This window comes from Anneissia japonica, unplaced genomic scaffold, assembly GCF_011630105.1.
Source record: "Anneissia japonica isolate Jap-2015-1 unplaced genomic scaffold, ASM1163010v1 scaffold8272_len249160_cov157, whole genome shotgun sequence".
NCBI lineage: Eukaryota > Metazoa > Echinodermata > Crinoidea > Comatulida > Comatulidae > Anneissia > Anneissia japonica.
The window spans coordinates 179,495-193,970 of NW_022742976.1; the positions used below are offsets into that span (position 1 = coordinate 179,495).

General features: G+C 36.0%; 1 protein-coding gene across 1 annotated transcript; it reads left to right on the top strand.

Moving 5' to 3' along the window:
• Positions 1-2,133: 2,133 nt before the first annotated feature.
• On the top strand, positions 2,134-8,865 carry LOC117119298. Its single transcript, XM_033264096.1, has 6 exons — positions 2,134-2,389; positions 4,307-4,464; positions 5,084-5,174; positions 6,883-7,059; positions 7,439-7,539; positions 8,142-8,865. Exons 1-6 carry the CDS (start codon positions 2,287-2,289, stop codon positions 8,202-8,204), a joined length of 693 nt encoding a protein of 230 aa, XP_033119987.1. The 5' UTR covers positions 2,134-2,286; the 3' UTR covers positions 8,205-8,865.
• Positions 8,866-14,476: the final 5,611 nt, after the last annotated feature.

A 14,476-nucleotide genomic window follows, 5' to 3' on the forward strand; every position in this document is an offset into this window, starting at 1 on the left:
TCACTCTGCAGTAGTATTATTCACCAGGGGAGCATGCTGGTGCACGTGACCGAATGCAGTGGTATAATAATGCCTGTCCTATGTTTATTCATAAAGGTGATAAGAAAGTTACAGTTACCTATTAACTTCATTGAACATTAAAGTGCACACAAATAGGCATGTGACTCGCTACATTATCACTTGAACTTGCTCAGCAAGTGGCGTGATGATTGTATTGGCAGCTAGGTAAGAATTAAAATTCAGTGGCGGTGATCAGCGTGACCACTCACAATTTTTGATATACCAAATAACTGGATCGAAATTACCCAAGCTTCCTGAAAATGCATTAAAATTTGAAAAATATGTGTTTTTCGCATGTATAGTTCCCCTTTTGGTTCAATTTATAAACCATTTTTTATTGTTATTGTTTGTGTTAATTATTAAAATTAATATTCATGAGGTAATAATACGGATAGAAAAATACGCCCTCAGTTGGCCTGTGTTATCAGTGTAGATCAGTGATCAAGTTTTATTATGTAATGCATTCATTAGGTAAGATCAATGGCAACGCAAATCACAAATAAACAATTCTGAACCCATGTTTATAGCAATTACCAGTCAATTAACAATGTTATGTGCCCTTCGTTGAGTTTTGCTTACTTGAATGGACTGAAATATACTTTGTTACTTCTTAATTCTTCCTCTATGTCAAAAATATTTAATTTTCTTAGTAAAAATAAAATACCCAAGGATTTGAACGGATACCCAAGAACCCAAGACCAAGTCAAAATACCCAAGATCTTGGGTAAATACCCAAGCAGTGGTCACGCGGTGATTGCCCGACTGGGATGGGGTCAAAGGTCCTCCACGGGAAAAATCTCCCTAAAGAAAATTATAAGGAAACAGTAAGACGACAGAAAGTGAAGATAGGTAAATAAGAATTATACAAAGATAAGGAAGATAAGTCAATATACGGTTAGCTAATAATTATTAAAATAACAGAAGGTACGGTACGAAAAGAGGAAAGTTTAGGAAGCAAAAAAAAAAAAAATAAATAAATAAAATAATATAGATAAATAATTTAAAAAAAAAAAAACCGTGAAGTGAAATACTAAAGCACAATTGTTCGCATTCCTTAAATTAGGCTAATAAACCCAGAAGATCAAAGCAAGATGTTCTGGGACTCAATGACTGGAGCTCTAGGCCTCCTTGGTTTGCACCCCCTGTCGGACTAGGCCTATGCTTTTCTTGCTTGTTAGATCCCCTGTCTTAAACCTGACTCCTTTGCCTAGAGAGACTAGGCCTACTTGTCAAAATGAGAACATTGTGACATTGCCTTTATCATAATATCTGTCATTTATTATTATATTATTCAAAGAATACAGGTTTTATCTGTATGCGCTGTGGTCAAAGTGATATTTAGTGTGTAATAATTTTAAACTACATTTTTTTTTTCAATTACGTGTCAGAGACAATCGTGATAGGGATATAATACGGAGAGATTTAGCGATGATCGTTTACAGGCGGTCACGTAACCAAACTTGGGTATAAAAAACATTACAGTGCGATATAGCCTGAGGAAAGAATGTAGTTTTGCGTAAACAGCCACCCATGTTAACCGAGATGGCTAGGACAGGCAAAAATACAATTGTTCAAAATAGTGTTTATTTTCTTTCCTAGCGTTCTCCTTGTGTATGCTTTGAAATTTATGTGATCCTTTATAAACCTTAGCTGGCCCTAACATCGCAGCAGGGAGTTGTTCACAACTCCCTGATCGCAGCGTAGTTAGAGGGTCGAAGATCATCATGCATGCGTACCTAATCACCGTAAATGTGCAGGGGCCTAGGCCTGGACATTTTTCGAAAAATCCCAATGTTTGCGGCATTAGCAAAACATTAAGGCAAAATGTCTAAGTTCAACTTCCAATCAATTTTGTATAGTTTGCTTGGAATTATGATGATCTTTACAGTAATAAACAATTGGGACGACCACGATAGAAATCTCAATGTAAAACACCGCTGTCACGCTGTTAGGTCACGTGACGCCCATCGCTAAATCCCTCTATATACTGTATTCTACTATGTAATATTAGTAGGGTAAATAATGACGTAAGAGAGTTTATATAGTCAGCAGCTCAACCAATCACATGCCCACTAACCATCTCGTGAGAATTGCAAACCACATTGGTGAATTCCTGTTTAAGGAGAGACCCGGTGATCTATAAATTCACTCGTTCCACAGAAGCAGACACAAACGAGCTGGATATCAACCCTTTCTATAAGATCGGATAAGATTCGATTTATAAAAATGATGCGTCTTGCAGGTTTTGTAGTGCTGTGCTGTGTGGTTAGTATTTCCAGCGGTCAGGAAAAATGCTGCATTGAACCAGACATGTTCACTCTCACTTCCGGTATGTATTATATAGAATTACTGTAGTATTAGGGCTGTTACATGGTTGACATGTTTTATTTTATCTGTTTGCACGTAGCTGTATTCGCAACTAAATCTCTTTAAAACTGTCACAGAATGTACACGGAGTGTACACACAGCCTATATTTACACACCCACACAGACAATTCTGTTAGAGCCTACAGCTTATACACTCAGGGAGTATCTTACATCTTCCTGGTTGGCCTACTATATGGTTTACTATTTGTAAATTTCACCAATTCCGCCAATTCCATCAAAGTAAACACTGTCGACCTGTGAACCCAATGTCTTTCACCTTGTGTACACTGTGACGTTATTAATGAATGATGCGCCAAGTGCAGTGCCAAAGTGCGTGTATAATTGCGGTTCAATTTATTTCTTGTTTTCTGAATTGCAGTTCAATACAGGAACGTATCCGGGGCCAGGAGATGGGGGGGGGGTGGGAACTGTGTTTATATTTTTAAAGCTTGTTCTTGATAGCCAATACAAATTCTTTCTTATCATTCAAGATGATTTCTTTACATTAAATAAGCATCGACACACGTTATGCTTTTTGGCCTAATATAGACCTACTATATAACATATAGGCCTAAGCGTGATTTTTAAGAATCTTAAATCCATAAATCAAAGGTCAGGTATTTTTAAGATACAGAAATGTGACATGGTTCAGTTTGGTTTTCATCTTTCTGTAAGTTTCTATGAAGTTTTGTTTAATAATAATGATGATGATGATGATGACGATGACGATGACGATGATGACGACGACGACGACGACAACGACAACAACCACCACCATGGTGGCTGGGGTGGGGTTGTTGTGAAATCAATGCTGTGAAGTGTGTAAAGTACACACTCAAAATACAATGTTAAGCTTTATTTTCTATGGTACATCACACATAATAATAAGATCTCTATGGTTACCGAAAATCCCCGATAGAAGATCATGGGAAATATGCTGGCGCTTCATTTATCTTTTAAACAGGTCTATCATTCAAAAAAGATTTACGTCTTTCCCTTGGTATGACATCAGTCGGACCTGACTTAGGGTAGGGCATATGCCTTAGTGAATGCTGAGGCGAGGTTGCATACATTTGTTTTCTGATGTGATCTGCCCATTTTTCGTGATTATGATTATTTTGGATGTTTTTGAGAAGTTGCGGATTCAAGCAACCGCCCACCACCCACCTAAATTATTTTAATGGAAAAATATCCCAAAATATTCATATTTAAGTCTGAAAGTACACTTTCAATCTACAGGTGTCATAAATTTTCTTACCTAACCCCAACCATGTCTGTGACGGATGTGGGTGGTTCCTCAGTTCGTGAAAGTCAATTCCCTGGATCATCTCTTTCGAATTCCTGGATCCGCCACTATTGCATTATTTTTAATGTTCTTAACTAATAGAGGCCTATTATTTATGATGCGTCTATTGCAATTTTCACTTTATCCTCTCAAAATGTTCAGAGTGCGCTACTTCCTAGGGGGTGAAGCCCCATGGACCCCACCGGGGTCGTAAATAACTCACATAACGGCTCATCCCCCCCCCCCTCATTCAAATTCCTGACGTCCCTGTTTCAATATCACTTTGTCATTGGAAAGCAACCAGTGGCACCACCATCATCTCTCCCCACCCTCGCTGTACAGGCGTACAAGGTCCTCCCCACTGAATTAATATTCGCCACTATGGGACTGCATTCCCCCTTCCCCAACATGTCTTACAGGGCTGGACTCTCCTGTCGTCCGATGCCCGACGAGGACCCTCCGTCGTAATTGTCGGACGCCTTGTAGGAAAATTTCTGGAGCTTTCCGCTGATTCAAAAGCTTAGTTTCTTTAAAAAATAACACATTCTTTGTATATGGGGCACAGTTAATCATTTACGCTTCGTTCTATATCAGGTGCGCTCGTTGGTTGGCACGTAGACCAGTACTTTGGAACGGTCGGGCAAACTATATTCATGGTGTTTGATTATACTCAACCACGTTTTCACTTTAACGTAACAAGCGTTGCAGCCGCAAATACAACAAATGTATTGGTGATTGATGATTACAAGCAGGTTGGTAGACTATATTTACAATGTAGTCGCAGATACTGTATAAGAATCGATATGACAATGGCGGGGGTTAGGGTGTGGGGCGAGTAAACGGCTTTTACACGTGGAGTCTCTAGACTCGATAACTTAATGTTATCTTACCTACAGATGGCCGAAAATGGCACTATAAACTTAAGTTTAATTAAAATTTCCCTTTTTTCTTTCTGGAGAAAAAAAAAAGAAAAAGAAAAAAGACAGGTGCTTGACCCACGCCTTAATTCCGCAGAATATATGTTTATATGTATGTACAACGGTTCATGCTTGTGTGCGTGTGTTGTGGGTAAGGGGTGGAGGTATAGTTTCAAATAAAAAAATTATTTTATTTTGTAAGTTCTCGTTGTATTGTGTTTAGATTAAATTGTTGTTTTCATTATTTTAATACTGATATCCCCTTTTTTGTATCTGCTGCCACTAATTTAAACGTGAAATGTAAAATAGTTATTAAATTTTATTATTATTATTATTATTATTATTATTATTATTTATTTTATTTATTATTATTATTTATTTATTATTATTATTATTATTATTATTATTATTATACAAATTAATTAAAAAATGATAACGTATTTTAATTTTGTAGAACGTCGAATGGACTATTGATCCCGTTGCACAAAAGTGTCAGAAGGCACCTTTGCCAGAGGGGAAGGAAATGCCAAAGAAGTGTATACCAGGTGAGAGTCAATGTGCAGCGCCAATTGCGAGAAATGCGATAAAGAGCGGTACACGGTGCGCTGTTTGAATTTGTGGGAAATAACGGCGCGTTCAGCCGATTTTAATTATGATTTACTTCCTTATAATTATCTCCGCCAAGAAATATATTTTTTTCATTTTGCTATATTTGTGTGTGTGTGTGTGTGTGTGTGTGAATCAAATCCTCATATTTCTATTTCCATAACACTTCCATTTCAACACCAATACATTGCATGCATTTTGTTTGTCAGCTGTAAAGGGTAAAACGTACGAGTATTTTAGGTCAGAACATGTTAGAAAGTAGCCGGTGTACAACTAAATTACTGAAACAATGGGACTAGCTCTTCTGCCTGGAGGTACGAAAAGAAGAGTCATTTACGTAAGCAGATAACATAAGCTTGCTTTCGTCTTTGGCTGCGGTCGGAAGACCGATCATTTTGAGGGCTGCATACCGTATTAAGTACAGTAGTTGTATCTGTGAAGCAGGCTGGTAAAAGAGAAAATAAGGACCTTTTGCATTTTAGACTGCACTCGAGAAAGACGGAAACACCCAGTCTTCACATATTGTCATATATACTGTAACATTTTTACTAGTTGATGTTATAAAATATATATTCGTTATTAAGTTTGATGCTCATGTATTTGTTTTCCAGTGCAACGCCAAGTATAGCCTATGGGGCTTTTGATACCCCTTTTTTAGTTGCAAACTGGTCGAAATAACAATTGCATAATTTGTAGTAGGGTCAGCATTTTAGTTAAGTTTATCATAATCGAATGCTGACCTATTCTTTCTATTTCAATGTTTACTTTTCGTCATTGATTTAATGACGCATAATTTGTTGTAGGGTCAGCATTTTATTTAAGTTGATCATAGTCGAATGCTGATTTTGTATTACTCTTTTCGTCATTGATTAAAGTGACAATATCATGCAATACAGTGTATGCGTTTTCATTTTGCGGTGTTTCTGTTTACATAAAGGGCTTTCTAAAAATGAAGGGATTATATTTTGGTGTCGATTATTGACCCTTCAAAGCAAAACGTGGCAGATCAGATATCTCAAAATCTAATCATCTAAAATCTTTCGTGTTAGTGTAATTTAAAAAAAAATAATAATTATGGTTTGTTGCCGGATAGTAGGAACATGATTGTATGAGGAATTATTTATAGAATGAAATTGGTTAGGTATTGTACGTTTGTGAAGAATGGTGGAGCGAAGTGAGGTGGGATGGTAGTTGTGGTGGTTGAAGTAAATTAGGAACATATTTTGGGAGATATATTGTATAGAAAGGGTTTTGCGGTGGGCGGAGATTTGCTCTCTACCGAGTGCTCTTGTTTATTATATGTTTAACCTGATTAGATAGACATGATGTCTGTCAATGAACAGATTTAACCAAATACGCCTAAATAGTAATCTTGATGAATTTGTTTAATATTCCCACTAGAAAAATATAGGCATATCAAATTCAATGTAGGCTTAGAGTAAACAGCATTTTGATGGACAATTTTATCAAAATGCTTAAAAGATTGATAAAATGGTTTCTACAGTACTTTCTTCTACGTTTATATTGTAAGGTAAAACTAATCGTGATAACAATACAAAATTGTAGGCATACTATTTAAATATAACTATTTATTCAGTTCTTTATTTATTTTATTAATAATCAGTCAGGATGTTTATTTTCCAATAGGTAATGCGCAGTATATTGACCAAGTGAATAACCCTGGCGATGTGCTAGTTAATAGGTGGCTTTATGAACTCAAATCTCCAATGGAAAATGGACAGGTGTCAGCTGCAGTTACCGTGGACGGGTGTCTACCAACTGGAGGATCATTTGTTGGTACAACGAACACTTCCGGACAGGACGGTAGGCCTGTTTTTTTTCCCCTTGTTTTTTGGTATTTTCAATGAAAATAGTTTCTCACTATCGGCTGTTGTCTACGACGCTGTTATGCATGTTCCCTTTCCAATTACGTCGGGGAGAGCTAGTGGTGTAAGATAATGACGAAGTGAAAAAAATCCGAGATTCTGTAAAAAACCAGGATTAACTAAGTCTGTTATTATAATACTATATAGTAGGCCTATTTATATTGCCTTGTAGGTTTTAGGTTGAATGAAAATGATAATGATAGTGTTATTATCCCATAAAGATAATGATAAGGGTGTGTCTGTGATTTTCTGCACCAAGGAACGATAAGATTGTTCAAATTTAATACTTAAATTTCGCTTATAATATATGATTTCAGTTGACGTAATGGAAGGCATTGGCTACTACAACTTTGAAGAGTTAAATGATGTTTCAAAATATTTTAAGCTGCCTTCGTACTGTGATTCAAAGTTCAGTGAGGTAAGCAAACAACAGTAAAATTATTTACACCATCTACTTGTGAGACTTTAGCAACAATATCCAGAGGGCTGTGCTTAGCAGAAGGGTTTATACCAATCGCTGCTCTTCCTGTGTAACAGCTTGAGGACCGTAGCTAAATTTAAGTTTCAATTAGTGCACCGTCTTTCGCCATCGCTGTCGTGTGGTCCCTACATTCCTAATACACAAACACACACCGACATGGCCCTCTGTAAGGCAAAAGGTCCATACACATCTACAATATTAATTGGAAGTGAAATTCTCTACTTCATATTTGAATAGTAGAACTTAATAAACCATCCTATATATTAAGCCGAAAATTAATAGGCCTAATGTTTGGATCTTACCACTAAGCCTCATCCCTTGAATTTTGTTGCCAAGCTCCCACAAAACGACGGCTTTAATGTGCGTAATAATGCATGCGTTTTGTGGACGTATTTCTGGTACTCTTCTTATTAGTGAGTTTGTATTGGTAACACTCCGAAAAAAAAGTTTAGATTAATATTCTAAATCATTTAAAATAACCATATAGTTTAAGCATCAACATATACCATTATGTGACATACTTTTATTTTTCTTTATAGCCGATGAAGACGAAGTCGATTAAAGCTGCACAGAAGTATATCAAAAGAAGAGGATTTTTGTAAGCCACCAAATAAACGCGTTAGCAAAATTGTTGATCTGAAAGCAAGTGTTTAAATCCTTTCATGGTTGATTTCTTTGCCGAGTTATCTAACTTTAACATAATGTAGGCAATAATTTGGTTTGGTTTAAGGAGCTTAAAGATATACGGTAGTTTCATATAGCAATACACAAATTATTACTGTAACCACAATATAGAATTCCAGGGCATTCTGCAATACAGTCTATAGGCCTATATATCGTTCTCTGTCTCTCTCTCTATATATATTTATACATTGAAAATACAACATAATTATTTGCATTATCTTGTTCGTTACAAACATGAACATGCCAATTCTTAATTAGTAACGAGCTTTAGTTCGTTAGAGTCTGGTTTCCATAAAAAAGCTACACTGTCGCTATAGTGTTTCCAGTGCAATTACTGTACTGCGTAGCAGTTCCCGACGCAATCGGGAAGGCTCCCCGATTCGATTTAGGAATCGGCATTACTGGAAACTGATAATTGATTGTTGTCTGAGTGGCAGATTGCTTGGTTGTCGTATTTGTTGGTTGGACGATTAATTAAAATGATCATTATAGATGAACTTTAAACTTTTGATACATTCCACATTAAATTACAGTGATTCAGTTTGAATTTATTTTAATAAACTACATCGTAGATTTAAAGTTCTTGTGTGTTTGTTCTGAAGAGCGTAACAGTGCCGTTCCATAGAACATGCTAAGATCGTCACGGAGATTCCCATGTACTGTAAATATATCGTTCCAGTTATGAAAAGGTACCAGGCACAATGGCGTATCAAACATTTAAGGAAGGGGATGCTGATATAAGTGAGAGTAAACACACCACGTCAGCACCAACATGGTTAGCGAAGACACGAATATTTTTCGTTAATTTGTACCTTTGAATTCCAGGAAATTGAACTTAATTTGCCTTATAATTCTTTCTAATATTAATTAAATGGATGCCCGAAATGGCACTTTAATATATATATATATATATAATATATATGTCTATATATATATATATATATATGTATGTATATATACACATATACATATGTATATATATGTATACTGTATATATGTATATATGTGTATATATATATGTATATATATATATATATATATATATGTATATACATAATATAATATAGACATACATATTTCGAAAGGTTTTGTGTGACGAACGACCATTCCCACTTTCTTCTCGTCGGAGACATCAGCACCACCCTACCACCTCCCACTGTCGGGGAACTTTGATTCCCAAGTCGGGGAAATCCTGGCAAATCATTAGAAAATTTGTCTTTCGTAACTAAAAATGAGTCGGCAGTTGGGTGGGTGGTCTTTCCTAGGCCTAGACATTATAGGCAAGTAGTACTGTGTGGTAGCAGTGGGCCTATTGGATATCCAGATTGCCGAAACTCGGTTTACCGAATAGAATGCCACATTCGCCAGTACAATTTTCCGAAAGCCAGTTTGCCGAATGCCAGTTTTCCGAAAGTCAATTGAAATGCAGTCAAGTTGATGGAGCACTAATAATACGATGTATTTGTACTACAAATAGCAGCTAATTGTTTAATTATTTTTTTGGTCATATTCTGTATCATTTTAGCCAGAAATAGGAAATGTAATGATAATCTACAATTATACTTACTGTGGTGATAGTGGTGGCTCCAGAAATTTGCCAACAGGTGGTCTGAATCAAGGGCTGACCTCTGATTTTATCTGATAGCGATGCTTTCCAGTGTGTTTCTCTACTGTATTTTGCCTTTTAATATTTATGGCTCTCATGCGGCTCTCTTTTACCCACCATTCAGTTTTCGAAATCACAGTACGCTGTACTTTCCTATGATAGTGACAGCAAGATTCAGCTGGTTTTGAAAAACTTAGTTCCAGCAAAGTGGCATTTGGACTCGGCAAATTGGTTTCACCAAAATAGGTTTCGACAAACTGGTCGGATGCGGTAGCAGTGGTGGCACCAGTATCCGCTCCCCCACCCCAACCTTGTTGGACAAGCCTGGTCGCATATTGTCCAACAACCATGATAAGGTCATGGGATAGTAGGCCTAATAATTGACTCAAAATAAATTTATTTTGATTGCCAAATTCTAATATTGTGGTCCTAAAAGCACAATTTGGACCATACTAAGCCATAAAAAACTCTTGAACTAATTTTCTGCCATGTAGGGTGGGTTAGGGAAGGCATTTCCCAGCTATTTCCCATGCTTCTCGAGAAGAAGCACATGGCCTTCTATCAAGGTGGTAAAGGTTTCTGTTGGTATTGTTGAGAGGTTTTTTTGAGGGGCACTTATTTGAAGGAGGCATTTATTCGGAGGAGGCTTTTTTGTGCCTAATTGTGTGAACATACAGTAGGCTAACGTTGATTGATCCCAACTTAACCAGGTCTACTGAGCAGCAAAATTAATAGAATACGTTGATAATGATGTTGCTTTCATTAGTTTTGTTTATATAGTCATTTAGGGGTGGGGGGAATATTTACACGGCATCATTTTAAAAAGCTCCCATCTTTAGTACCTGGTACAATGAGGAGCAGGGGCTGCATAGAGCAGAAGTCCACTTTCGATCAACTTGGTCTGCTACCTTTTGGTGTTGACTAAAAACATTAATTTGCGTATCCTTCCATAGTCAATGTGCTTTCAGGTACTAATAATGCTTTAAAAAATAAATAAAATAATAGTAATAATAATAATAATAACTAATTGTTTATTATATAAATACGAATAATATAAATGAAATAATTCGGTACAAAATACCGAATTATTATTATTATAGCTACCTTCGCTCAAATTAAATCTTCAGTTCCAAATTAGAATTGTTCAAGTCAGATTGTGTAAGAGTAAACACCATCATGCTCCACACAGGCTGTCTCACGAATTGTCTTACTCTATTGATCACGTCTCGACAACCCCTCAAACATCGTTATTTAACAAGTCCTAAGTCATTCACCCCTTTTCATGGTTTTACTCCCTTTCTCAGAAACTACACCCTTCTACATACCTACTGTCTTACACATCCCCATCTCTTCAATCACAATTACTAACCACGATGATAAAGCACCACAAAACTCATACCTTCTCTTCTTGGACATTGAACTTGGATGTGTAAAATAATTATAATGATGAAACTGACAGTGGTAACAGTAATAATAATAATAGTTATAATAATAGTTATAATAATAATAATAATAATAATAATAATAATAATAATAATAGTAATAATAGTACTAATAATAATAATAGTAATGATAATATTAATAATAATAATAGTAATAATAATAATATTAATAATAATATACTGACCTTCGGTCATTACCTGCAATAGCTGGTTATATTTAAAAAACAAATTTATTACCCTGCTCGGAGATGAAATGCAAGGTTTGGTCCAGTGTGCAAGAGACATATATAACCCACGTGCACGCAGTAAACACTTTTCCGGTAACAGGGGTTGTCTCATAACGTACTATTGTCAAATCACCACCAGAATAAGGACTCCACTTGAAATAAGCCTTCTTGGAACTTTCGTGGGTTATCCTTGGTGTTTGGCATCGAATACATCCAGATCCAATGGACGGCCTAGCACTTCTACAAAGTGCACCAGAGCAGGTAATGTCACTCACATTAATTTAAATGACCTATAGTTTTAATTTGTTTTCTTCGAAAAAATTAAAGGCCGGGGTGGGAGTGTTGGTTTGCTTGCGTTATTTAATTCTCCCTCGTATGCAAGAATTATACTTGTATTGAAATTAATACGTTAGTACAAACGTACTTAAAACCATCTTTTTGTGCTTTTTAGGCATGGTTCACAAATCCAATCGTTTTTCGATGATGGTGGATATTATTTATTTGAAAGTTTATTAAAAATATAATAATTGAGATAAATAGAAAATTTAAGTATGAGAGTGCTATTTCCAGCCATCAAGAGGTACCATTACCATAAAATCGAAGTAGGCCTACCTCAGCCCCAAACATGGTGGAGTGGATCCTCTATCTCTAAAAAAACCCCTCCCTTGGGCCCCCTCTATTACGAATACCAATATCCGCCCTTGGGGTGGGTGCATGGACGCGATTGATCCCAATGTGGGAGCTCCCTTAGTTTGTTCCATGGATCTTCCCCTGTATATCAAAATATTGCAATTAACCATAATCAAAGCCAAAAGGCAGAGGCTACTTCAAATTAGAAAATTATACTTCTGTAATAATTAATATAAAAGTTTTAATATATATTGTTCCACTGCGGTCAAGGGTAATGGTGAACGATGGAAAATACTTGACATGGGAAGTTATAGGATAAGAGTTGCCCATACTCTGTTGATATAAAAACCTATGATTCAATAAGCTAACACATGTGAATTACTCACCTTAGTGACGTGATGTCTATTGTTAGCAGTACGATATCAAATTAAGTAGTAGTGCTAGGTTTTGGCCGACAAGGGGTGAGGAAGAGAGGGATTCTTTTAAAAGGAATGCCAATGGGGTAGGAAAGAGAGGATGGGGATTCTTTTAAAAGGGAAGGTCAATTTTCCCATCGAGAGCATAAATAAGCGGATTAAATTGAGGTAGGCCTATAGTTCTTAAGATTATACGGAACAAATAACGTCATCACCGTGAGATAAACGCAAACGTGATAAGGGCCGGTATATAGTCCTAGTTCAATTTTAATAGTAAATAATGACGAACATTTAGTAAACAAAGTTTATAGCTAACAGGAAATAGGTAATTTGTTTTGTCAGACCGGCGCGGTGGTCTATAAATTTACTCGCTCTCATCGAAGCATAACACATTTCTAAACACCACCTTTTCTATAAGATCGGATAAGATTTGGTTTTAATATAAATATGATGCGTTTTGCATTTGTTGTAGCGCTGTGTGTTTAGTATTTGCAGCGGTCAGGAAAAATGCTGCCTTAAACCAGACATGTTCGCTGTCACTTCTGGTATGTATTATATAGTATTAGGTCTATGATATTATAATATAGTCGACCCATATTATTTTACCTGTCTGCACACTGATGCACTTTTGCACCTAGCTTTTTCCTCAGGTACAGGGTCCATAGAGTCTATTACACACCCAAATAATTAACCAGTTACTATGGTTTACTCTTTGTATTATTATTATTTTCTAATTCACCATAGAGACAATGCTACACTCTGTGACGTTATAAATAAAAGATGGAAAGCCATTTTGTTTCAATATCATAACTTTATTTTGTTATTGAATAGAAAGCAGCTGTATGCATCACAGTGGTGGCACTAGTGTTGCAGGGGACCCCCGCAGATGTGTATAAGAGACAGGTGTTGGTTTGCTTGCGTTATTTAATTCTCCCAATAAAAAATAAATACTTGCTTTTCCAAATAATGCTATTGTGATTGCACAGTCCTGATATCGTGGTCTAAAAGCACAATTTGGACCATTTTAAACCTTTTCTCGTAAACCTACCACAGGTTTAATTTTTTTAAAATTAATTCTTGGTGCAGACCCCGTCCGTCGTGGACTTTGTTCAGAACATTTCTGAAGCCACCGCTGATGCAATAACATAAAACTCTTTGTACTGTGAAAAAAAAAATTAAATATAAATTTTTTGTTCGCTTCGATCTATATCAGGTTCGCTCGTTGGTTGGCATGTAGACCATTACTTTGGAACAGTCGCGCAAAGTATGTTCCTGGTGTTTGATTATACTCAATCACGTTTTCACTTTAACGTCTCAAGCTATGCAGATGGAAAAGGATAAATTGTGTAGCTGATCGATGATTACAAGCAGGTTGGTATACAATTTTTCAAATATAATCACATACTGTTTAATAGATATGGAAGGCCGACTGCCACAAAATGAACATAATCATCCACTTCATGAGAAATTGATTAGTTCATAGCATGATAGAATGCTGTTGCAACTCCCACACTTCACTTCACTCCTTTGTCTATATATACTTATATATATATATATGTATATATATATATATATATATGTATATATATAAACACACACATATATATCTGGTGGTATTTGAATCTGTTCAGCCATGAAGCCTCCGTGGTCTAGTGACTATGACACTCGCATTGACAGCGAGAGGTCGCAGGTTCGAATCCCGCATGATGCATTTTATTACACAATTATATATATATAATTTATATGCATTTTCTTATATATATATATATATATATATATATATATATATATACATAGATATATACCTGTCTCTTATACACATCTAGATGTGTATAAGAGACAGGGTCTGAATTCTCCTTATTGTTTCCT

Coding starts and splice junctions, on each gene's coding strand:
- LOC117119298 (XM_033264096.1), top strand. CDS start 2,287: ATGATGCGTCTTGCAGGTTTTGTAGTGCTGTGCTGTGTGGTTAGTATT. Junction 2,390..4,306: donor CATGTTCACTCTCACTTCCG/GTATGTATTATA, acceptor GTTCTATATCAG/GTGCGCTCGTTGGTTGGCAC. Junction 7,060..7,438: donor GAACACTTCCGGACAGGACG/GTAGGCCTGTTT, acceptor ATATGATTTCAG/TTGACGTAATGGAAGGCATT.